Raw genomic sequence first — 26,610 nt, 5'->3', positions numbered from 1 at the left:
TGGATGGATGGATGGAAGTCGATGCAGATTTTTAAAAGTAGCAGAGATCCTATTAAAACTAGTTTCCTCCCCCCAAGGAAGATTCATCTATACATTAAATCTAGTTTTCTCCTACATTGGCTAGAGTGGTAAGATGCAACATCACCACTCCAAATTGAACAAACTATTATAGTATTTAAATATTCTTAAAGTAGTCTTATTCTTGATCTGCTAACATTAACTTGCTCTTACGGGCTCACTAATTGTATTTCATTTTTTCTTATGGTGCAGATGTCCGGATATGCAATCAACAGTGATTCTAGACAAATATAAAATCTCACCAAAACCAATGACATTTCCTCCCCTGAACTGTTTGGTCACAGAATATTGGTTGCTCATTAGTTGGATAACAAAGGGGGGGTTGGGGTGAGTTCCTAGCATTACAATGTTGAGACTAGATTAAATTTAGCGTGATGCCTTAGTAAACTACCAGAAATCAGTTTTGGTTTAAGAGAGACTAGCTTGGCCAAGTATTATATTCCACAAACAGGGTGCAGGGATTTATTATCTGTAGGCCAATCCCTTTTATAGTATGGAGACAATAGTGGATCATCAAAGACATTACCATTATGGTGGAGAAATCAAAATGGAGAAAGTAGCAATAGCTCTGGTCAACATATGCCTCAAACTGGCAAAAAATCCTAAACACTAACATTTCATGGAATTATGAAAGCTAATTAGGAATTACTGCAAGAACTTTAAACCATTTTATATCAGTGAACGACAACCATGGCTGCATTGTCCAAAATTGCTGTAATAACCTTGCGTCATGAAGAATCATAGCCTGCAGTACCAATGAAACAGAACTTGCATGATTCTAAACGGACTAATAAAAATGTCTATCTTATGCTTTTTCTAGATGAACCTTCCACAACCTGGTGTACTGCTTGTACATGAACTGGACGAACCACCAAGGCTTATTGATATTCAGGATCGTATAATTCATTGAACCTTCAGCTTTTCCAGTTTGAAGATTATCATACATCAGAATTTTACAAAAAAGATGTCCGGCAAACTAGCACAATGTCATGTTTGAATCAGCTAAAGACTACCTCATAACCCATAATTTACACCAGGTATAGATTATTTTTGCTTGGAAGGACACTAAACACCTTGTGCAGTCATACAGACCAACTTCACTAACTGAATAAAATGCAAGGCTTTGGCCAAATTACTAACAAAAAGAATTAAAATGCTCCCTATAAGAATATCAGAAGACCAATCTAGATATGCTGAAGACAGCCAGTTATCAAACATTTTCCTGTTGGATCCAAGATACAACCACAGCAATGAAGCTTCTAACGGTTGTCTTTATTAGCTGTTACAGAAGATTTTTATAATCATTTTGTGTAAATGTGGGTTTGGTGCAGATACTTCCACCCAGATCAAGTTACTATAATTAGGCCCAGAAGCCTACGTGCAGACAAACAACATAGATTATTAGAATATAGAACCCGGCATGGGCTGATAATGGATCAGAGGACTAAAACATGAAAATTACAGAAAAAAAGCACTAAAAATTGCATAGATTTTGAATTTCACTTACAAAAAAAAAAAAAAAAAAAAAAATACAGTAAAAGCAGGATTAGCAGTTACAAGTGTTTCAACTGAGATCGGGGGACTCGGTGACATTTCCTCCAGTGAAACCTGAACAAAGATGGATTAGCAATTACCTTCCAGGAACTTTTTTTTTGGGGGGGATTGGGCAAAAAGAAAAGCCTACTCTGTATGGTTACCTGGTAACAGACTGGAAAGTTTCCATGTTAGGGTTTGCTTATCAGGCAACACTGAGAGAATGAATTTAGCACCTCCATGGTAGATGGACACTTTGGAGAATGAAAAAGTATTGAAAATCTAGCTAATGTTACTTTCTCAGTTTATGATACATGAAAGCAACAGCCTTTAGTTTAAAATAGCAATTCAGATGTATTAAAAGGAACAGAGCACATTTGTAGTTAAAAATGCATTTATTAGAATTATATACACTTTGAGGGCAATCAGTTTTGACAGTAGATCAAGAAATATGATGGGTTCTTGGAGGTGGCAAGAAACCTTACAGAACAGACAACACATTACTGATTACTGCTGCACATAGTCAGCTACTTTATTTTTTATGTCAGTCAGTATGGGTTCCATCTGAACAAATTTCAGAAAATCTAAATGGAAGAAATTGAAAATATGCAATTTGTTATATACTTGTAACTATTGTACCAGTTTACGTATGACCAACACTGCAACATATTAAATACTGAAATTCGAAACTTGCCTCTAGAATGAATAAAAAAAAAAAAAAAAAAAATATATCCCTCAAAAGCAAAATCTCATTATGACCACAAACAGTAGACAAGATTGTCCAGTTGTATCTATGCATGCACTCTGTGATACTAGGGGTGATGTAGTAATACAATAACAGAAAGATACAAAATAGTAAAAATTAAAGTGGAAATATGCATACCTCTTACACGGTAGACTCTTTAGGGGTTGCAACACTTGAAACACAAGCGTATTTAATATTTGATGAAACTGTTCACAAAAAACAGCCATTATCAAAAGAACTACTTACCAGAAATAAAAGGGTGGAACTCCCTTTCCCATCCATGCTATAATGGAAACTTATTCTAAAACTAACCAGTCTACATACAGTCCAGATAGGTGGGAGTTCATTGACGAAATAAGTAAAACCCTGCTTTCACATTTAATGCCAGTGTACATTAATGCAACTAATCTTAATCTACTGAAGCCACTTTAAGTCTGAACCACTGCTTGTACAAAGGAAAAACAGTGTAAAGTGAAAGTTTAAGGCATTTTAGAATCCCTTAAATATTTTGCATAGATAGAGCAGTAAAATTCAATTACACAGTAGACTATGTTTGAAATAAAATAAATTAAAGGAAAATTAACTGTATATGCACTAACTGAACATCAGCAAAAAGGAAGTCAGGAAAATTCAAAATGTGTTAGTTAAAATGAACATTTGTTGAATGTTTCAGTCTTTTAACATAGTGAATACAATATTTACAGTATTAACCAGATATACTGATTAAAATTAATATTCTATAAACCTCTACCCCCCCCCCCCCCCCCCCAAAAAAAAGCATTTTTGAAAGTGCTCCTTTCAGCAAAGTATCGTATGCTTAACCACCGAATGTTTGGTATTACATTCGATCTTCCAAATGCTCCAGATTGATAGATTTTAGATGACATGCTTGCAAGGTCTGCTTTACATAATCAAAAAAGGCACTAAATGTACAAACTAGAGCCCCACTTACTGGGCCTTTTTGGCTTACAGGTTAGCTTAGGTCTTTTTTGAAAAGACATGTCTTGCATCTTTTAAAGCCAGCAAACTGCTTTGAGTTAAGCTTTAAATGATTAAAAAAAAAAAAAACCCACAAGAAATCACAAACAATGGATTTCCCCCACAAACACCCAAGGCAGTGCACAGAATATTCTTATATACATAAACTACATTACAATTAGAATTTATATGTTCTTAAGTAAATCAAAGAACATGAAAGGGTTTCACACAGATGTTTAACGAACTGAAAGCTGTACCTACAATTTAAACAAATTTCATTTTAATACTTGGATGTTTGAAAAAGGGACTTTGGAAAAATGATTAAAAACTATAAACTGAATTACAGCCCAAGCTGCAATACACACACACACACACCCTCCCCATACCACACACCTTGAAAGAGTATGTTTTAAGCATTCAAAAAACATGCCTCAAACCTTGCTGGTGTTGAAGTGGTGAGGAAATTGTTACTAGAAATATACACCTAGTAAAAAGACATGGATTTCAATATTGTAACATTTTGTTCCACTACAAGTTTTTCATTTGCTTCCACAAGTCCCAAAATGTCCATGTTCTTTCACAAATGCTTTACTTCTATTTTCACAGGTAACAATTCAGTAATGGGAAAAAAAATCTTTTCCCCCCCAAATGTTACTGAACGTCGAAACCAGAAAATGTCACTGTTTAAATACTAATCATAGGAATGCAGCAATCAAGCCTCTGAATTATCCAAATCGAAGTAGTTCCACAAATGACATATTCATAAACCCAAGTTATTTCAGGGTAAATCTCACTTAAATGGGGAAAAAAACCCACACAACCCCAATATGGTGCAGGGACTGGCTCAGAAGTAATGAAAGAACAACTGAGGGGAGAAGAGCAAAAAGTAAAAAAATAATAAATAAACCCCATACAAACCCCTCATGAAGTTCTACTATTGATACATTCGGGTTGGAAAGTACAAAAACATCACAAAAGGCTAGTGTGAATGAAACATTACTTTGTATTTTAGATTTTTTGAAAATCCAAAAGTCATGGAAACCCAGGTCCTTGTATGTACATAGAAAAAGGCACCAGTTCAAGAAGATGGGAATTTTAAACTGATGGGGAAAACCTCAAAAAAAAAAAATTCTGCACATATTCAGGCCAAAAACTCCTCTTGCTTGTGTGGTTTTTGATAACCTCCATTAGAATGTTTGGGATCATCCAATGCATAACTGCCTTCATCTTTCTTTTTCATTCTGTAAACCATTAGGACAACCAGAACAACTGCAAAAAGCAAGCCAATAATTCCTCCCACAATGACACCTGTAGAAAGGCAAAAAAAAAAAAAAAATTATTATTTGTTCAAACCCAATTCACATTTACGACAAAGTGAAAAAGATGACTCTAGCCAAGTGCACATTTCAAAACAAGAAAGTTCATATTGTGCTTTCAATTATATACAAAAACAGGGTACTAGAGAGATGGCTTCTGACACGGTTTTTGGAATTGTATCATGAGCACGTCATTTCTTTATATAATATTTTCATTCATTACATACCCACAAACCTACCATCACCATACTAAGGAAGCTGGTTTCCTCAAAGGACACAGATAGACTAATATATTCCTTCTCAGAGAAGAGGTCATACAGATGGGACCTGCAAGACTAAAAGTTTACAAACACGACTAAAGCCCCATCCATACTAATGTGCTTTCAAAAAATACATTTGTCTAAGTTTTTGCCTCTCTATTATAAAATACATAAATAAATCTTGGCTATTAGACCACATGTGATCTTCTCAGAAGACAATTTGACATCCTGCGAGAGACACTAACATCATGCGAGACAGAAGGACAGCTGCTGTACAGGCTTTTAAATGATCAAAGCAAAGCACGACAAGCAGAACACACAGCATGCCAGCAGCAAGGCATCAGCTTAACCAACAGTATCTCTTTAGCGTGCGCTCAGCCCCCACCCCGCCCACCCCCTTCACAACGTGAGCAGCATTATATGTCCTGCAATAAAGATTTAAACCACGCCTGGGGAAGGAATTAAAAGGACAAAATATTGCTTTTGAAAAATAATGCATATGTTACAATTCCCATGAAGATAACACTCTTTAAAATTGTTTATCCGGTAAACCAAACCCGGTGGCAGAGCCACCTAGTTTTCCATAATATCCAATAGTTTTTGAACCCTGAAAACAGACTTTTTAAAAACTCTCTCCAGAGCCCTATACCTTTGAAAACACAGACATGGTAGGTGTAAATATGGTTTTCTGCAAAAGATACTAATTGGGCTCCAATTGGTTCGTGCTTATTTAATGGTCGTTACTCCTTAGGAAGTTAAAGTACTTTAGAATAGATGACAACTCAGTAGCTATTAGTGTAGTAAAGATGCACCAGTCTACCATATCAAGACCTTTTAAAAAAAAAAATAAAATAAAATACTGGTCTTTAAAGTGAGAGTTGAACAAAAGTGGTTATACAAAAAAAAAAAAAAAAAAAAAAAAAACCCTAGAGTTTGCACAGTAAGGTATGGTAATAGCTCAAGGATAAAAGGTGAATATTCTACAATAGCCTAGTCAGTACTCGGATCTCAGACAATTTGAAAAACTGTACTTCACATTAAACTAACCTGAACAAGCAAATTTACCTGGAACAAATGAACAAAACCACCACAGCCAACAAGGCAAAACTGCATGCAAAGTCAGTACACACTCACTCCAAAAGATTGAAGCCGTTACTGATGCAAAAGCTGGCATGACAAATTAAAAAAAAGTATGGCACTGAATACCTAAGCAAACATGCATTTCCCTCAACCCCCAACTGGAATTAAATATCCTTCTCATTACTACAAACTAAGGAGTCTACATTATACGTTAATTTGGGGGGTGGGGGGCTGGAGATTGGGGGTTAAGTAGGCTGATCCAGTAACAATCAGCTATCTGCATCAGCCAAATCCGATAGAAATTCGTTTTTTTTTTTTTGGCGCCATTTCTTTAAAAACTTCACACTAAGCTCCTGTATAACCACACACAGAAAAGCCACATATTCTAATGAAGTGTTAACTTTGGCATTTTTAAAATTAAGCTATTGATCACGGGAGTTACCTGCTCATTTTTTATTTAAAAAAAATTGTTACCATAAAATCCAAAATAAAATTCCCTTAAAATACATTAATATGTATAGAAAATATTCATCCATAATCTACACAGCATTAAAGAAAAAAGCTCATAATTACAGAAGAAATTAAACAAGATGGCAATCTAATGTACTTGCCTGAAAACAAAAAAAAAAAAAAGTAGCTTTCACCATTTAAAAATATTAAAAATATATTCTCAGACACCAATTCAATACTGGAAGTTACACACCGATGTAAATAAAAAAAAATATTCAAAGTGTGAAAATTTATTTAAAAAAACCAAAAAAAAAAAAAAACCACCCACACAGACCTCACAGGCCATTGAACGGGGATTTAACATTCAAGTATCCTTAGTTGGTAAAGTGGTTAACTTTCAAAGTCGGAACACAAACTGAAAGATAATGCTTTTGTATTTAGAAGAAAAAAAAAAACCCAACTAACAACTATACTTATATTAAAGTATTTGACAAAAGGTTAAATCTGCCAATTTTATGATTCAGCTAAAATTCAAGCTTTTACAGTTTTCTGTGCTACAATTTAGTTACTGCCCAGTTTAAGAAAAAAAAAAACAACTTTAAAATAAAGCCATATTTACACAGAAGTGCTCGAGTACAACAAACTGTCATATTTTAATTTTATGCACCGAATAGTCTTTATACATCACTTCCAGGAACACATTTCCCCATGTTTTTTAGGGTGGATAGCTGTTCTATAATCAAGCCAGCCAAAAAGCAGCCTCTGATTGCACTTTTAAAAAATAAAAAATTCAGTTCTCATGGGGAAGCCTTTAATGGACGCTCCAAGTACCACATACTATACAAAGTTTACTTTGTTATAGTAAAGAACATACAATCTTGCTGCTCCATACCAACTACCACATACATGCTGATCCATGTTTGTTGCACATGAAAATCAGACATCTAAAGAACATTTAGTTAAGCTAATTTTCCCCCATATAGATTAAAAAAAACAATTTGAAAATTTACCAAAGATTTCCTCCACACAATCAACCAATACTTATCAGTTAATATAACCATTTTTCATGGTCATTTTTTTTTTTTTTTTTTTTTTTTTTTTTTTAAAAAGCTAATGCAAGAAATCACCACAATGTTATGAATTTCTATTACCTCCAAGAACTTCTTTTCTCTCCAGAAAACTACGACTCCTTTCATTATCTCCGGATTCAGAAAGAGGAGGGTCAGTCTCTGTAGCTGCTGAGGCAGATTTCACATCTGGTACTGTCTCAATTTTCTTTAAATACAAAAAAAACAATATTTAAGCAATAATATGCTATGTCCCTTAAGGATACTGGCAATCGTATAAGCATGCAGTAACAAAGCTTAGATATCCATTTAATTAAACCAAAAAACGTATTAAAAAGCACCACATCCATCAACCCCAGAAAAAGTCTTAATATGCAGTACTAAGAAAAAATGCCAAATGTTGAGTGCATAGAAGATCTTCAGTACAAACACTGCTTGCTCAAAATGAAACCTTGACAAATACACTAACATAGTCAGAGGCCACAATATTTACTTCACTCACTTACTGGCAAGATTAAAACAGATTTGCACTAGTCTACCAGTCCTCCGTTATGAAAGTATACTTTATTACTATACAAGGTGGGTTGCAAAAAAGTGTAACGAAGTTCAGATCTCTTCAGAGCGCTTTGGTGTTTGGGAATTCACTGAAGGATCAGACTATGTTCTTCACAAAAAGACTGACTGCTCTGCTTATGAGAACAATATTCTCAAAACTCTGGTGAAGTGCATGATTTCAGCTTCTAGAATATGATGCAGCAGAGAAGGTCAAATTACTGAAAAAGCAAAAGTGTGCAGCAATACAGATTTAAGAATGTGCAATGATATTCACTAATTTCTATACAAGAAATCCTGTGTTTATATCATAAACAGAACCCTGACAAATAGGTGCATATACACATACACACATTATATACTGTAAAACAAAAACAAACAGTTGCTGCATAATGTTTAACAATGTAGGATAGTTTGCACTGCTGATACGGAAACTTGTGTAAAAACTTGACTGGATGGGTTTTGGGGAGTTTGCAAGCTTGAGGAGGTGGACAGTTTTTTTTTTTTTGGAATACCTAACAGCACTAATTCTATGGACAGTCAGGCAAGCAGTGTGAATACCACCATTTTAATAGTCCTTAAAAATAGTCACTATGACACTAAATATTCACAGCAGATTCCATATGCATTTACAGTATGTAAATTGCCTCTGAAATCTGGCTCCCTTAATCTAAAATTACATTCAGTCTTCAAAGAATAAAATGGTTGTGCTCAAGAATTGAAACCTATTACATGGCTGCAGTTTTCCCACCCCAGATGAATAAGATGGTCTACCACTGGACAGAATTAAAAAAAATGGTAGAGGTAAAGCATATATAGCACAGCACAAATTTTCAAAAAAAAAAAAAAAAAAAAGTGAAGTTTTTGAAATTAATATTCATATGCAGTTCTTATTTCATTGAATTTACATTCTGAGAATCTCAAGAAGTTTAGAACAAAACTGTTGTGATTTTGTCACAGTTTCTGTGATGTAGCCAAGCAGCATACAGAGTGAAAAACACTGATAAAACAGGCTGAAAGATATGTACAAAACTTGTTTGACTAGGAGTGGCTGGGCATGCAAAACTACAGAGATGCTACTGAACTTCCATATTAAATCACCCAAGGCTCTTATTTGTAGATTAATACAGGGATCTTTAAGCAACACAAAGCTGGATACAGACCACACATTAAAAAAAAAAACTAAAAAAAAAAAAAAAAAAAAAAAAAAAAACACATGGATGAGAGCTAATGCTGAACGGTTTGTGTGAACAAAAAGATAAACAAGTTTAATTTTGAAATATAAAATTATGCATGTTTGCACTTCAGTGGTAATATTTTTTGGTAAATAACTAAATGGTATAATCCCCTCCACATAATGTGTGTGTCACTTGTTTATGATGTGGAAGACTATCCAACAAACACACACACACGCACACACACGCGCAGTTACATGTCTTGAGAGTTTACTATTGCTCCTTAAATGAAGCTCAATTCATATTTTCTGGATTCCCACATGAATTGTTCCAAAATATTTCCAATTATTAAATTTATCAATGTGCAACAGAAATCTATTTTCATACCGGCATGATTTCCTGGACAAAAATCTCATCAGCACCTCCTGCAGCATTGCTAAGCTCAGGTGCAACTGGGGTGGATGCCAAGTCAGTTTCTTCATTGACAAAATTAAAGGTTGTTGTTACATCAGCAGTTGGAGTAATGCTTTCAGTGTGCATTTCAAAGTTCTTTTCTCGAGGATGTTCCGGTAAGCTACCAGGAGTCAAAGATGAGGATTCCATATTAGAGCTATCCAAATGTTCTGTGGTTGAAGACGGTGAAGCAATACTCTTGTTAATGGTACCCTCATTTTCTTCCAGTGGAAACACAGATGATGAAATGGTTTCCCCTACTGCCAGGTTAGTTATTTCATAATTATGTACATAACCTGCTACAGTGGAAGCAAGCTCGGTCTGCACTGTGGGTACTTCCTTTTCGTCTGTTTGTACAATGGTTGATGATATGGATGTTGTAGATACATTTGGATAAGTAAAAGGCGGAGTCAAAGATGAAATGGTAGAGTCTACATCGAGACCTAAGTTGTTGAGGGGGAAAAAAAAAAAAAAAAAAAATTGTAAAATAGCCATACCCGATGAACAAGCAGTACAAAACAGATGCTAAACATACTGAAATGCAAGTCAAGATTACTCCGTTACATTGATTTAATATACTAACAGATTTGTGCAATTCAAAAACATGATTTGGGAATGAGCAATTGTTTTGGTCATAGTTAAAAGGTTATACAGCATTGTAGGAGACACATTAATGGTTGTATAGACAAAGGAAAAAAGATGGGTAAATGCAAAACAAGTTCATGTTTTAAACATCTGCCTTTGGAGCAGATACAAAAACTTAAAATAAAAAACACCCCACCATACACATGCATAACCCCAACATAAAATATTGGACATTTTCTCCATCTGTAAAACCTGAAGAAAAACACCTCTATGTGCAGGGGTGGTAGTGTCACAAATATACTAACATGTAGAAGACTTAAAGACAGAACCCATAGTTTTTGCAAACTTCTCCCCGCCAAAAATTAGAAAACCAATTACAAATGTGCTAGCAAGTAAATAAATAAATAAATAAATAAAGTGGCCAGCACTTTACATTCTCCAGATTTACAACAAATGCAGTATATGGCATGTATATACCAACATACATGCACGGTACAACTTCAATGAATCGTTTAATATTTTTTCTTCATGTAGCAAAATACAAAATGTGGATTTTTTTGGTCTAAATATGAACAAATCAATCAATCAATACACCAATAACTACATTCACAAGGAATTTATGGTTGCATTAATCATGTTAAAAATCAGAAAAGGAGCAATAACCCACCCTTGCCTTTATGTAGCTGGGACAGTCTTGGGAGGACAAAAAAAAAAAAAAAAAAACCACCACACACCAAAACAATCCAAATCAGGTGTCAAGTTCTAAAGTCACAAACACTCCCACCCCTCCCAAACTAAAGTACCAACAACACACCTAGTAATGATTTAATAAAGACGTTAGACATTACATCTAATTGAGGGGTCTTTGGAGTTGGGACTACTTTTTAGATTAAACTCAAAAAATACTAAATTTAGTGAACTTCCAAGTTATTGGGTTGCCGTTTTTACTGGCTTCAAAAAACTAATGGATGGTATTGTCAAAGAAACAGTATATTTGTTCAAGTCTGTGGATCTCAAAATGTACCCCAGCCTCGAAACTATCCAGAAATACACTAAATTTGCTCCAAGTTTATCAAAATGTGATTTTACATTAAAGTATCTGTATAAAACCAATATGTGCATTGTGTACTGGTCGGTCCTTCATAACAGTGTGCAAAAGACACTGCCATAGCAGTCAAGAAGTTTACAATCACCAATCTGGGGGCAGATGAAGGGAAGTGCTTGTCAAAAATTATTGTCCAATTACAATTAATTTCTCCAATCTTGAACCAAACTTGTAAATGGTATCAATCTTGCAGTAGACAGTGTGTGCATGCATCTATCAGTTAATTATTGTGAACCCTGTTCAACTCAAAAACAAAAAATGACAAAATCAAAAGATGCAAGTTGTAAAATGTAGGCAGAAAAAGCTCATGTTTAATAGAAAACTAAAAATTGGCTGCATAAGCATATAAAAGCCAACTTTAAACATTGAAATGATAGAAAACCAGAAAGGCCAGCAAGCAAGACAGACTATGAAACAGTTTTAAAAATTTGAAAATTGTGAAAAAAGTGAATATACACATCTACACAGACATCACATTAACTTCAGTAATTTAACAATTTATGAAATCTGATGCGTCATGCAGAAAGTTCGTAAACAGACTTCCTGGTACCGCCTCTTGAAAGACGACCCCATGGAGTCCTAAGGGCTTAGGAACACATTCCCTGCTTTACCACTACCTCTAAGTTATATCTAATATTTATTAAGTGTTTTGAAAGGGTATAAATTTTTTTTTTTTTTTTTTATTCTTTAAAGACTCAAAGCTTTATGCAAACCAGTATCAATGAATAACACCTCAAACAGAATAAAAACAAAACAATTTTGGGATAGCACAAGAAAAATAAATTAAAATCCAATAGAAGTAGTCAAAACATTAGATATACATATGGTACATACTGTGGGATTTACTGCTTACAAAAAATGTTTCACATGCAATGTTTTGTTTGAAACCATCCAAGAAAACAAATTCCTTACAGCTGCTCACGTGTACTGTCAGACATTTACAAGTTTAAACATAACCACTTTTCTTTAAAAGAAGCATTACACTACAGAGACTCCATTTTACAGAGAAATTATAAAATACCTTCTCCAGACCCAGAAAACTCCAAATCATCTCCTGAGGTATCCAGATCTTCAGGGGGAATTAAATCCTAATAAAAAAAAAAAAAAAAAAAAAAAAAAGTCCATTAAACCTTTAATATCAGGCTTGGATTTTGCATTGTTCTGCTACTTTAAAATCAGCCACAAGTTCTTCATAATTAAACTCAAAATTACATGTTTCTTACATCAAACTGAAGAGCAGACATTTCTCCTGCAGAATATTTACTTCTTTACAACACAACGGCTACCAAAAATGCACTTTGAAAGTTCTTAATGGAATAAGCTTTCAAACAAAGTAATACTTATCAATAAAGCTCCATTCTGTATTTTTATATTTATTTATTTTATATATATATATATATATATATATATATATATATATATATATATATATATATAGAGTGTACAGTAATCCCTCACCTATTGCGGGGGTTACGTTCCAGAGCCCCCCGCAATAGGTGAAAATCCACGAAGTAGCGACCTATATTTATTTCATTATTTATACATATTTTAAGGCTTTATAAACCCTTCCCACGCTCTTATAAACACTTCCTATGCTCTTAAACACTTTCTACATTCTTAAACACCTCAGACCAACACCGCACGCAGCGATCAGACGTCAATGTGTCTGCACTCGCTTTGTGAAGGGGGGCAGCTTAACTCACGCTGAGCAGAAATGAACTTTGTGCTGCTTCTGCCAAAATGCCTGCTTGTCCCTCTTCCTGAGGAGTGTGTGTGTGTGTGGGTGTGTGAGAGCTGAACGCACCTTCGCTCAAACCCCCCCCTCCCCGGAAGCGCAGTACGCTCCTGCCACTTCGCATTGTCAAGGGGGTGGGGAGCTGAATGAACGCTAAGGAGAAGTGGACTTTGTGCTGCTTGTCGCTCTGCGTGTCAATAATTTAAAAGCCTGTACATCACCAATTTTCCTGTCTCACTGTCTTGTCTTGCGTGAAATTAAAATGTTTTATAATAGTGAGATGTTACTCATATCCTTAGCCCGACATCCACATATCATATGTGTTAACAAAGTGTGTTTTATAAGTTTACATATGTTTAAAGCATGTGGGATGGGTATTTTAAGGCTTAAACTATAAAAATGTTTATTTATATGGTCTTTCTATATCGCGGATTTTCTCCTGTTGCTGATGGGTCTGGAACATAACTTCCGCGATAGGCGGGCAATCACTTGTATTTAAAAATCTGCGAAATCGTGAATCCGCGAAAAGTGAACCGCGAAGTAGCGAGGGATTACTGTATATTTTATATATATATATATATATATATATATATATATATATATATATATATATATACACATACACACACACACACACACATATATACACATATACACACACACACACACACACACACACACACACACACACATATAACAATTAACACTGAACTGGGGACAGCAAAGATGACCAATTATTAATAAATATTGTACAGATCTTGCTGGTATGTTTAACTATTACATTTTCCTACCAAAAAAAAAAAAATCTGAAAAAATTAAGATTTGGTTAATTTAAAATTTAAATGGGAGATGAATTGTATTCAGTAAATAGATAAACTAAACATCAAGTGGTACAGGCACTAATGAAATTAAACTAAATTTGTGTATATATTTGCATAATGTGTAGTGTTTAATGCAGGTTGTTATATAACCAGGAGTGTGCTTGCCATAGGTTTATCCAGCTTTAAATTTTCTGCCTTTAAACTTGCACACATTATGATGGGCGTTTAGACTTTAAAACCTATTAGAATATTCAAAATTGCAGCTCTCCCAGACTTACATTAAAAATAAAGGATAAGCCAAGACAGCAGGTTTGAAAACAAGATGAATAGCCATCACAAAACTAACAGCTTTTGAATGCTATCATAAGATGTTTTATTTAAAAAAAAAAAAAAAAAAAAAAAAAAAAAACCACACACCCCCAACACACTGCAATATGTTCAGCTAGGAAACACACAAAAACTGATATGTCAGTTTCTCTTGCAGCGTATACAGGGCCAGTAGGAACCATGTAATACATACTGGGCGAGCACCGAAAAATAAATAAAACCACTCATTACAGCTCTGTGTAAACATACTGTATCTGCTTTTCAAGGATGTTTAACATGACAGTTTATTTGATGCATAAGAAACAACTGACAGTAAAATTAATTCCATAGGACATTTTCATACAAGGAATGTAGCTCAAAGTGTACTACTCAATATATAGATTAAAAAAAAAAAAAAAAAATTACAAGAGAAAAAACAGCAATTAAGAGTTACATATAACTAAATAAAAATTGTAAAGAATCAATATGCACTTGCATAAACTGTTATAAAAGTAGTACAATCCTAATTTGAAGATAATGTACTTAAACCAAAGATAAGTTCTATCCCACAGTCAGATGGCCAGGAAGTATAGGATGTCGCAATGCATATGTAATCTAGTAGAACATAAGTGAATTAAGTCTAAATTGAAAAACTGGGAATTTAAACAGTTTGATCAATGGTATTACCCTGGCATATCTTGATTGGTCAAGTACTCCAAATGTTAGGCGCAGGACAGCAAAAGTCTGCCTCATCGCTTTAATGCTTGGCTCTCAGGATAATAAACCAGTGTAAGCCAACCCATGGTTATGACTGGGAATATAAAGGGACGGGCACTCCCAAATATACAAGGGAGCAAGATTATTCAGAGCTTTATACCTTTTGCAGAATTTTTAAATCTTTTCTAAAAGGACACAGGTAACCAATGTAATTGTAAAACCGGCAAGATGTGCAGCGATTCTCTTTTGCTGGTTAAGATTTTAGCTTCTGCAGCTTTCACAAACTGCAACCGGTTGATGTCTTTCTTGGGTAGTCCTATTAGGAGAGCATTACAGTAATCTAGTTGTCTCCTAAACACGCGTGTGTGACACTAAAGGGCTTGAGTATATGTAATTCCACGCCAGACCAGGGGGTAGTGAAGTGCACCAATTCTCCCTCTCGATCTTTTGCAGACCATTCTAGGGACATCCTGCCATCCACTGGCCTTTAAAGCCACCATCTTGCTTCCAGTTAGTCAGTTCTGTTTTGGACTCCGTTGTGTGAACATGTCTGTTCTTTGGACTCAATTTTGCAGCCGGGAAAAATTATACGGGTGGCTGCCCCAAACCTTCTCAGCATCTTATGGTCGTTTTTGTGAGTCAACTTTAAAAAACAAAAAAAAAAAAAAAACAAAAAAGTGTTAACATTTGCAAGGTGCTGGAAAATGTAAGAGGTCCAACACTTACAGGATTTCAAACGCAAAAAAAAAAGTCCTATTAAAACAGCTAATGTGCGATTTAAAGTTTAGAATCCATGATCACACCCAAGTTTAAACTTCCAACCTTGACTTGGAGTGCCAAGAGATCAAGCTTCTTTAAGATTTTCACTATTCCCAGCAAAATTAAAATTTTTCCTCCCCCCACTTATTTAGCTTGGGAAAATTAAACCAATTCAGTAATACAATAAATACAGTACAGACATTGGATCAAAAGGGCTCAGACAGTGCAGGTCATCGCATGCTACAGGTAAGTAAATCTGTGTGTCTACATAACTAGTAACTCACCTTGTGTTTTGATAACATAGACAAATGGGAGCATGTAAGCCGAAAATGATGGCACAGAATAGATCCTTGTGGTACACCATATAAAATATCATGGATCCTTGCACAATAAATCAGAATAAAAAATTTCCTCTGGTCAATCCCAACTGAAACTTATCAAAAATGGCATGTTTATCCAACTAATTATTTAACTGGTTAAAAACTGCTTTTTCCAGAAATGTCCTTTGTGACGATGCAGGTCCGCTCCATGCTCCCATCTTGCGTTCTAGAGCCCTGAACCAGACACTGTCGGTAATGTGTTCATTTGTCAGCTCATCTCAGTGACATCTCAAATGAAGCCAGGGGATAGTGCAATCAGTGCAAAGGTGCTTTTATTAAAAATCAGCAAACAAAAACAAACCGTTAGTGCAGTGCTTCCACGGTTCCAATAAATACATAAAAGCAAGTGCTCAGTGGGGATAAAAACAAATCCATTAATATCCGAGGTTAAAATGCAGTCACTTATTACGATCACAGCCCACCTCCGTCTCTCATTCTCCCCAGCTCACCCATTGCTCCCACAGCCGGCGGAGACCCAACAGCCACAAGCTCCTTTTGGCCGACCTCAGTCTTGGCTTCCCTACGGACAACACTGCCAGACAATTCCAGGTCGACTCTCCTTCCTTCATCCTTCGCGCTCACAGTCGCTCCTCAGATCCCTCGGGAGGACACCTGCCTTGCTCACCCTACTCCAACTGAACATTCAGTGGGGCGAACTAGCCCCTAGAATGCTACCAACAAACGCTCCTTCACGGGGCCCCAGCTCGTGTGGTGTCCTTACAGATGGCCAGATCGTACTTCCAAAACAGTCTGGTTTCTTTCTCAATCAATCTATTCATCCCCTTTCCTAGTGTCGATCCATAATATACATCTACCCGCACCTCAATCACACGCCGCAGGAAGCCAATGAAGCAATCGAGAATGATCGCATCCACGTCGTGCAGATGCGACTCGCTCCATCTACCCCATTAACTCCACGCAGTCGTGCAAGTGTGACCCCGGAGAATGACACGGCTATACGGATTTAAAACCTGGCCATAATTTTTATATTATATTATATATGTAAAAAAAAAACCCACAGCATGTTGGGACTGGGTCAAGGGTAAATGTGGAAAGTTTTAATTACTCTATGAAGAAGTTCAGCTAAACCTATTTTAGTGAAGGAATTTAGTTTACTATAGTGCACTCAATAAGGGTCAACAGTATAGGCCTTTGAGGGATTTATTATATTACATCTAAATAAATATTACTACCAAAGCTAATTTGTAGAACAGATGTGATTTGCTCAAGATCCAGAGTAACATGTGCAAGCACTTCCCAGAACAAAGCACTTACTTTTTGGGGAAAAAGGAATGGTTTGAAAACATGCAATTGAATGGATGATACAAAACAGGTTAGAGTGCAATTATAAACAAATGGTCCTGTCAAGGAAAAAAGCTACAATGAGGGGGCAAGGCTGTATATACACCTTATAAAAAAAAAAAAAAAAAACACACACACTGATCTGACAGACTGGGGATTCAAAACAAAACACAGAACAATATCACCACTTCAGGTACACTGGCAGATAATCGCTAATATTCAAACTCTCACAGCTTAAGTGCTCTATCAAGGAATTGCACACAAACATTTGGCAGTTTCTTACTAGAAGGGAAGAAGGAGAAAAAAAAAAAAAAAAAAAAAAAAAAAAAAAAAAAAAAAAAAAGCGTGCCAGTCTGTTTCAAAGGTCAACCTTAGATTGAAAACCCTTGTGCATGCCTGGAGAAGGCTGCTCAGTGGAAATTTGGCCACGGTGAAAACAAATTGGTAAAAACACAGAAAAACAAACCGTATGCATTTTTCTAGAAAAACAAAAAAACACCATTGAATTATTTAACATGTGCATTAACATAGCTCAATTAGTTACCATCATTGTGCATTACAGTCAATGGAAAATTTTTTTCAAACCCAGGCCTTTTACACTAGAACAACTTAATGTGCTTTGCTTGGAAAAGGTTTTAGCATCCTAATATTGGTGCAGCTTCAACTGATGCTGCCCTACAATAAAATTATGTGGGGTGGGCAGGGGCTTGAGAAAATTTACCTTTCCTGTTTATGCAAATTAACTACATTATGAACTAAACTTGGATGTATGGTACATGCCTTCAGTAAAGATTGCAATGAAAGGTCTTTCAGAATACAGTGGAACCTCTGTTCACGAACGTCTCGGTACACATACAAATCAGTTTATGACCAAAAAGTTCGCCAAACTTTTGCCACGGTTCACGACCACACACGGTATACGAACAAGCCAGTTTCCCTTTCGGTTTGTACATGTTCAGTCTCTCCCTGTGCATTTCTTGTGCAGCGAGCAAGAGAGAGCGCGCGACACACACACACACACACAGCCCAAGAGAGAGAGACGGACACACACACAGGCAGCACGAGAGAGAGCTGGATGCATAAGGTAGGAAGGCAGTTAAAGAATGCACTGGGCTTGATTTGGTTTTCACTTCTGTTTATAGCGATTGGTGTGCATTGTTGCAATGTTACTTTCTTGGTGGTTTATTAAATTATGGATTTTTTTTCAAATGCTCATTAAATTTTCCCTGTGCTTAAAACTCATTTAAAAAAAATAAAAAAAATAAAAAAAAATAAAAAAGTGTTTTTAGCCAGAGGTTGGTAGTGCTATAGCGCGAACTATTACAGTGTTAGTTTTCTCTGTTCAAGGTTTTCTCAGTGTTATTCAATGTTTTTACATTTAGTTTACTATTACGCTGTGCATTCTATGGTTTAACTATATTTGTGCTTAAAAACTTTATATATTTACATACAGTTCATATGGTCTGGAACAGATTAATTGTATTTACATACAATCCTATGGGGGAAATTTCTTTGGTTCACGACCAAATCGGTTTACGACCAGAGTTTTGGAATGAATTATGGTCATGAACCGAGGTTCCCCTGCATATACAACTGGTGGGGGGAAAAAAAAACCAAAAAAAAACCCTTATATAAAAGTACAGCATAATAAAGTTGCAATCTCAAACCATGTTCTTACCAAAAGAAAAAAGTTACACAAGATACAGAATGCACTTCCAGACTGACAGGAACAAAAAGGATGTATAAATTAAAAAAAAAAAAAAAAATTATAATAGAAAAAGCACACACTGCATCCACAAAATTTCTCTGCCATTACCGCTTTATGTATTTCAGTAAGGTATTGTATGATTTTACACACACAATTTTATTTATTTATAAAGCACTTTAAAAACAACCTCAAGGCTGACCAAAGTGCTGTACAAAGAAAAACAACACATAAACACATAAGAACTGAAGAGATTCTTAAGTATACAAATAGCCAACATATTATACAGGGTTAAAAGCCAGAGAGAGTAAAAATGTGTTTTTAAATAGGATTTAAAAGGCAGCTAGCGAAGGAGCCTGCCTAACGTGCAACGGCAAATCGTTCCAGAGTTTTGGGGCTGCAACTGAAAAAGCTCGATCGCCTCGGAGTTTGCATCGTGCCTTGGGAACGCATAAAAGCATCTGGTCTGCTGACCTGAGAGAGCGAGACGGTACGTAAGGGTGCAGCAGTTCCGACAAATAGAGGGGCACACCCATTAAAAGATTAAAAAAAAAAAAAAAAATATACAAACACAATTGTACATTTGCCATCAATACCATCACAGACATTGCTGATAAAACGGAAGAATGTATGAACCAGGAATGCCCCTACACTATGTAACAGAGGGCACATTATTCCCACCCTTATCACCATTAGAAAATATGGGCTTTACATTTCTTGCAGAAGCTATTCCACACAAAACACAAGCACGTGAAGATGCTTGTTTACAAAATTCTTTGGAAAAATACAGATAAACACAAAAGGCAAAACAAACAAACACAAACACTCATTTGAAAGGGCACAGCCTGGACAATTGAGAACAGAAACTACACATTTGATTCTAGAATAGGCGTGGCCTGAATCAGTAACCAATATATTTGCAATCAAAGACTCCTTCACTTTGTGCCCTACTATTCAAATACGTACAGTTTGTTTCTTACCCATTAGTGCAGTCACAAAACGTCCAACAAAAACTTGGAAGGCCACAAATTTAGCATTTTCAAATTTGTTTTAGAAGCCTGTCTATCTGGCATCTCCTTTTCAACACTCTACAATTTTTTAGAGAGTGAGAGTGAAAGACAGAGACGCATGCACAGTACTCTTGATTTCATTAAATTGTTGACAGCAATCACATGGAGAAATAAGGCATGTTGGTTCATGCAAAAGTGATCTGCAAAAGTGAAGTGAAAGGAGCAAAGATCGGTAAACCTCATAAGATGCAGTAGTCAATTTTGTATAACTGGTCCAGTTTTAAAACCACCACACATGACAAAAATCCTGTGCAAATATTGACATGGGGACAACAATTCAATTCAATTCAGCCAGTGCACTGCTCAAAGCACTCAAAGTTTAAACAGCATCAATAAAAGCACCATGTCATCGAACAGTACTGATGATGGGTTACTCCCCTCCCTCAACTATTTTGGGATAATTTCACTTTTTCTTGGATACAGCATTTCTCAGTGTTCTGTGTACATGGTACCCAATTTTAAATGTATAAATTCATTAACAACCCACATATAGCATTTGCAGACCAGGGATGGTAGCTCCTTTCATGAATTAAGCACAATTAGATGAGCAAGAACAGGGAGGGTCCCCATAATAAAAGTGAGCACTGTTGAAAACCAGGGGAAAAATACTCACGGCATTGTCAATTGCTTCAGCGGACCAGGGGGTATTTTCCGAATGTCGCTTAAATCATCCGAGATCAGATGCCTCATCTTGGATGAGTTAATGCCAGTGAAACTCATCCGGGATAAGTCGGTTTTTCAATCGCAGCCGTGTAGTAGATTAGTCTAGCTGGATCTAATCATCCGAGAAGAATACGCGCGCCCACGCTGATTGAAAAGCCTATATATATGGAGTCTAGAAAAAATGATCAGCAAGTCTTTGATAGGCTGTAACTATCCTGCTTGTAACTTATTATGTAATGACGAAAGAATGGGAGCATTTTTTTTTTCCCCTTCCCACACAAGCGGAGCAAGACCTTTTATTCGAAGGACATGAAGAATTTCAAGATTTAATATGCACAAGGGGTAACACTGCAAAAGCAACCTAAACCAGAAAAGACGGCTGGCAAAGAGTGGCCGACAAATTAAACGCTAAGTAGCGTGCATTGTATTTACTGAATGCAGTGTCATTTCCTATGTGTCAGATTAATTATTTAATATGTCAATTCCAGCTAAAGCTAAAATCGGTATCTTTCGAAAAGAATTTCCTCCGGGAGCAATAAAAGATCTTGCCGATAGCACAAAACTCTCTCTATATGGAATTCTCTTTTTATAATTTGTGCACCGATATCAATTGGTCGCTCATTCATGAGCGACGAAGCCATGACTGAATGAATTCCATGTACGGACACTGATTAAGTGTGTGAGCTAATTCTTGTTTACATAGAACAAACCTGCTCCGAGCAGGTTTGAGGATTTGGATGTGCTGCTATGACAACACATCCAGCAAGAGTTTCGAAAAAACCGACAGATCCAGGATCAGGCCAAATCGTCAACAATTACATCCAGCTAAACGAGTAATCCACATATGAAAAATACCCCCCAGGTGTCACGTGTGTAAAAGACAAAGACAAAGCAGTGCATAGCTTTGCATTCTTGAAAAAGCCAACACTGTTGTTCACCAGGACATCAACATTAAGTTCACAATAAGAATTGATGATCAGCTTTATGCACTTTGAAGTTTAAAACTAATTGGGGTGGGGGGTGGGAAGAGAAAAACGCCCACACCACAAACTGAGGGAGCCAAGCCACATTTGAAAAGAACAAAGCACGATTTTTGTTTAGCTGATGCAGATGCATTTTTTCCAAAATGTGCAGAAAAGAAAACTAGACAGTACTAATGAAGTAATTTTTGTTGATAGACATTCAAATCCACCATATACACAGGCAATACTAATTTTAGATTTTGATGCTAAGTCAATATTTTTAGCTTTGAATGAATCAACTTTAAACCACCTTTGTATTAAAGTGGTATTCACTAATTTTACAGAGTTCAGTGTCAATCTTTCACACCGGCACCACCAAGGATTGCAAGTAGCATGCTCAACAGAAAGAAGCAAGTGAATTAGCAGCCCCTGGTTAAAAGAAGGAGAAAAAACGTTACCTATACATTATAGACACTATATACACACAGGCCACTATTAGGTAAACCTGTTTCAACTGCTTCTTCACCAGATTGTCTTGACAATGTCTACATCCATAAATTTATTGAGTTGTTGCCACATGATTGATTAGATATCTGTGTCAAGCTCAAATAGAGCATCAGAACAGAGAAGAAAGGTGATTTAAGCGACTTTGAACATAGCGTGGTTGTTGGTGCCAAATGGGCTAGTCTTAGCATTTCAGACACTGCTGATCTACTGGGATTTTCCAGGCACAACCAGAAAATGGTCTGAAAAAGAGAAACACCAGTGTTAGTTCTCTGGCTTAAATAAGGCATTTGGGGTCCATAGGTCAGAGGAGAATGGCCAGACTAGTTCTAGCCGATAGAAACTCAACGGTACCTCAAACAGCTACTCGTTACAACAGAGGTACGGAGAAGAGCATCTCAATGCACAACACATTGAACCTTGAAGCAGAAGGGCTACAGCAGCAGGAGACCAAACCGGGTGGTCTTATATCAACAGGTCAGGCTGGTGGTGATGTAACGGTGTGGTGGACATTTCCCTGACATACTTTGGGCCAAGTAGTACCAAATGAGGATTGCTCAAATGCAACAGCCTACCGGAGTATTACTGCTGACCATGTCTATACCTTTATGACCGCAGTGTACCCATCTTCTGATGGCTACTTCAAGCAGGATAACAGCATGTCACAAAGCTCAAATCATCTCAAACTGGTTTCTGGGACATGACAAGGAGTTCACTGTAATCAAATATCCTCCAGTCAGCAGATCTCAATCCAACACAGCACCTTTCGAATATGGTGGAATGAGAGCTTTGTATCATAGATGTGCAGCAGCAAATCTATAACTGTGTGATGTGATCATGTCACTATGGACCAAAATCCCAGAAGAATGCTTCTAGCACTAAAGGTGGCCAGAGAGAGTGAGTGGGTGTATTTATTGAACACACACACACACACACACACACAGGCTCTGCCCCCTGCTTGCTTCGCTCACCAACCCCCACTTGGGTGGCTACACGCTAGCCACTTCACAGCTCTGCTGCTCATGTATAGGGAAGGGGGTGTACAATTTAAACAGATTTTAAATTTTCATGGGAATTGTTTGTAATGATGCAGGTTCGCTTCATGCTCCCATCTTGTGTTCGGGAGCCCTGAACCCAACACCATTGGTAATGTCACCGAGATGAGCGGACATACGAGGACAATTCTCAAATTCTAAAGTGCCACAACCAAACACTCCTTCGTGGGGCCCCAGCTCATTTCGTCTCCTCCTTCTAGGTGGCCAGATCCTCCAGCTAAGACCGCTCTTCATGTCTAACCTCTTTCATTTTCTTCATCTATATCCATCCCCCTTTCCTAGTGTATACCCCTGTGCCTCTTAAATCACATGCTGCAGGAAGCCAATGAAGCAATGGAGAACAATCGCACCCACACATGCAGGTGCGACTTGCTCCAACTACCTCATTAATTCCCCGCGCCCACTGAGAACAACACGGCTATACAGATTTAAAACCTGGCCCTTTTTTTTGGAGCTGCAGACCCACTATACCACATTGTTACATATGCATAATAGACCCAACTTTTACAGCGAGTAATTGACCAGAGTAAAAAAAAAAAATAGTAAAACAATCAGCTGTGCCATGCAAGTGCCCGATTAGTTGGAAAGTTTAAAAACACTATTTTTGGAATGAATACATCATGCAGGACAGCCGATTTGGTCACCAGTGAAGATGAGCTATTGGTCAAGAAAACCATTTAGATTAAATAGGTCTTGATCAGATTTATACTAGTCCTAGAGTAAATTCACTAAAAAAGCAGTCTTTTAAAAACATTCATCCAAATGTGATGAAGTTTGTTTCAAACAAAAACAGTTTTTCCCTCATTTTTACTAACTGAGGGGGGGGGAAAAAAAAAAAAAAAAATACAGCTTCTATTTACATATAGAACGGTGTCCTTTAAGTTCTATCTGTGCACCCAGCAAACATAAAACACACAAAGCACGACACCAGAAAATTACAATGCAGATCAAAGATCAGTTTCATACATGGATCACAGAAAGAAAACTTGAACTTAAGGAAAAATGCATTGACTGATGTACATTATACCACTCAAAAAACCTGAGATTTTGACAACTGAATCATTGAAAATTAACTGTATCCCATTTGTTTACTCAGTTATACTTGAACTTCAACTTTTTTCCTTTCCAAGTTCCCTATTCAATGATACCCATTATCTTCGCAGCCTGCCACTATACAGTTGACTCTTTAGGGAGTGGGGAGCTAGGCTAATAACCAAAATCTTTTCATTAGGTCAGACATTAACCCAGTGAAAATAATTAGGGGGGTTAAAAAAAAAAAAAAAAAAAAAAAAAAAAAAAAGTGTTCATGTGCCCCATTCTAGCACCCATTTTCATTATGAAGGCATGTGCAGGTCACTATTCATTCAGACAACTAAAATCCCTAAGCCTTCATGGTTTCCAAAGAGCCATTAGAGGTCATTCTAGTATCCGCCTGGTATATAGCACAAGTTAGTGTGGGGGGTTTGGTTGTTAGATGGGTGCAGATGTGTAGCTATTTTTCTGTAAAAGTATGATGACCTCTCTTTCAATACACAGATTTATCCAATAAATAAAAAATGGATTTTTGGCAGTCAAATAGCATTAAGGCTATTTGGAAATACCCAACAGGCAACTTTCATTGCCAATAACTTCTACATCAGCCTCTTAACTGCAGCGGTTATCCTGGACATTACATGACTAGAAACTGCAGAGAACAACTGATTACAATTCCCTCAAAAATTTCACCACAGTGTCAAGTTTCCAAAGTATCATTAGCTAGCCACATTCTAACGGCCAATTAACATGCTGCCTGACAGCGTCCGTAGCTGAATGAATACTTGCCAGGTATGGCAAATGAAGCCACATTCTCAGCCCTTAACCCACTCCCCCAACCCATTTCAATTCTTTCATTGTATGGCAAACTGTTGACCAAAAACAGACAAAACCATTTTGCATGCATTGTTCAAAACAGTTTTCTCTTTGCAGCCATGTTGTACTTTGGGGGAGCACTGGTGGTCAAGAGCAGACAACCAACATCAGCCAGTCAAAAGGACTTAAAATAAAAACAAAAATTACAGCTGGGGATGTTGCATTACACACCTGGTAGTCACAGCAGTGGGCTTGCCACTGTTTAAAGTATGACAGAATTATGACCAGTTAAATCAACATAGCAGAACACTGCCAAAAATGAAACATATTAAACTGGGTTAATGTGCATTTTTTATGTACTCTACTAACAAGAGATGATTGTATTTTTGAATGCAACTCATTGCTATAAACATTTAATAAAACTCCTGTTTAAATAGCTAATCAAGTCTCTAAATGATACCAAAATGTTACATCATGCATACATTTTCTAACTTTCTTTATGGAGGTTAGGAATAATATCTGAATTGTGGCCAATCTCAGAAGTAAATGAGGGCTACATCAGACTGACCAGATCAATGCCACCTAAAAAACTATGTTTCAATGGTTTTGTATGGTGACAGACATCCATTCGTACATATACCATAAAGTGAAGTCTGTTTAGTGGTCCATATCTGGTGTAGTTATTTGGAGTCCCTATGGGAAACAAGCAAAAGCAGAGTGAACAAATAATGCTAAATTTGGGGTGGGTGAGGGGAGAGAAAAAAAAAAAAAAAAAATCTGCACAGTAAACTGTATATAATTTGTAAAATTCTCCCTCGGTGCGATATTAGAATTTTGAAATCTAATAAAGACTTTAAAATTTCAACTTCCTAACATGTCACACCACTGAAGTGGAAAACATGAATTCTTTATCATGGTTAGTGCTGGGCGGTATACCAGTTCATACCGAAAACCGTTTTTTAATTTTTGTTATATGGATTTTTCTTATATCGCAACACTGGTTTAAACTTGCCTAAACAACGTTCGGAATGTGGCGCAGCGGGAAACTAAAGGGGGACCTTTTTCACTGCTACATTGCTAAATAGGCATGCAACGGAGTACATGTGCAGTGAAAATGGACAGAACATTCTGAAACAAACAGTAGCAGACGATAAAGTTGAACATGATGTTTATTTGCTGTCAAATAAACAAACCACACGCCATGGCGCAACGTTAGGGGCATCGCCTCTGGCGCTGACGTCCGATTCCCAAGAGGGAGTGCAGTGGAGTGTGTACGCCTGATGAGCCCAGAATGAGGGCGAAACACGTGTCGTGTACTCTTTGCATTTATTTGACAGTAAACTATTTCAACCATATTATATATATATACTACCGCGACACTACCGTGCATGTTTAATACCTGCTTT

The 26,610-nt window shown here is 36.6% G+C and overlaps 1 protein-coding gene across 1 annotated transcript in view; it reads right to left on the bottom strand.

The window, feature by feature from the left end:
- Nucleotides 1-1,997: 1,997 nt before the first annotated feature.
- LOC114648398 (syndecan-1-like) overlaps nt 1,998-26,610 on the bottom strand; it is a 41,414-nt gene continuing 16,801 nt past the window's right edge. The window contains exons 2-5 of the mRNA XM_028797403.2: nt 12,399-12,465; nt 9,622-10,130; nt 7,592-7,715; nt 1,998-4,642 (exon numbers count right to left, since the gene is read on the bottom strand). Coding sequence (XP_028653236.1) covers nt 4,476-4,642; nt 7,592-7,715; nt 9,622-10,130; nt 12,399-12,465 — 867 coding nt within the window. The 3' untranslated portion in view covers nt 1,998-4,475. The remainder of the gene's footprint in view (nt 4,643-7,591; nt 7,716-9,621; nt 10,131-12,398; nt 12,466-26,610) is intronic.

Source organism: Erpetoichthys calabaricus, chromosome 3, assembly GCF_900747795.2.
Source record: "Erpetoichthys calabaricus chromosome 3, fErpCal1.3, whole genome shotgun sequence".
NCBI classification, from domain to species: Eukaryota; Metazoa; Chordata; class Cladistia; order Polypteriformes; family Polypteridae; genus Erpetoichthys; species Erpetoichthys calabaricus.
Note: the sequence above shows the minus strand (reverse complement) of the source record. Positions and strands in the feature narration are given on the sequence as shown.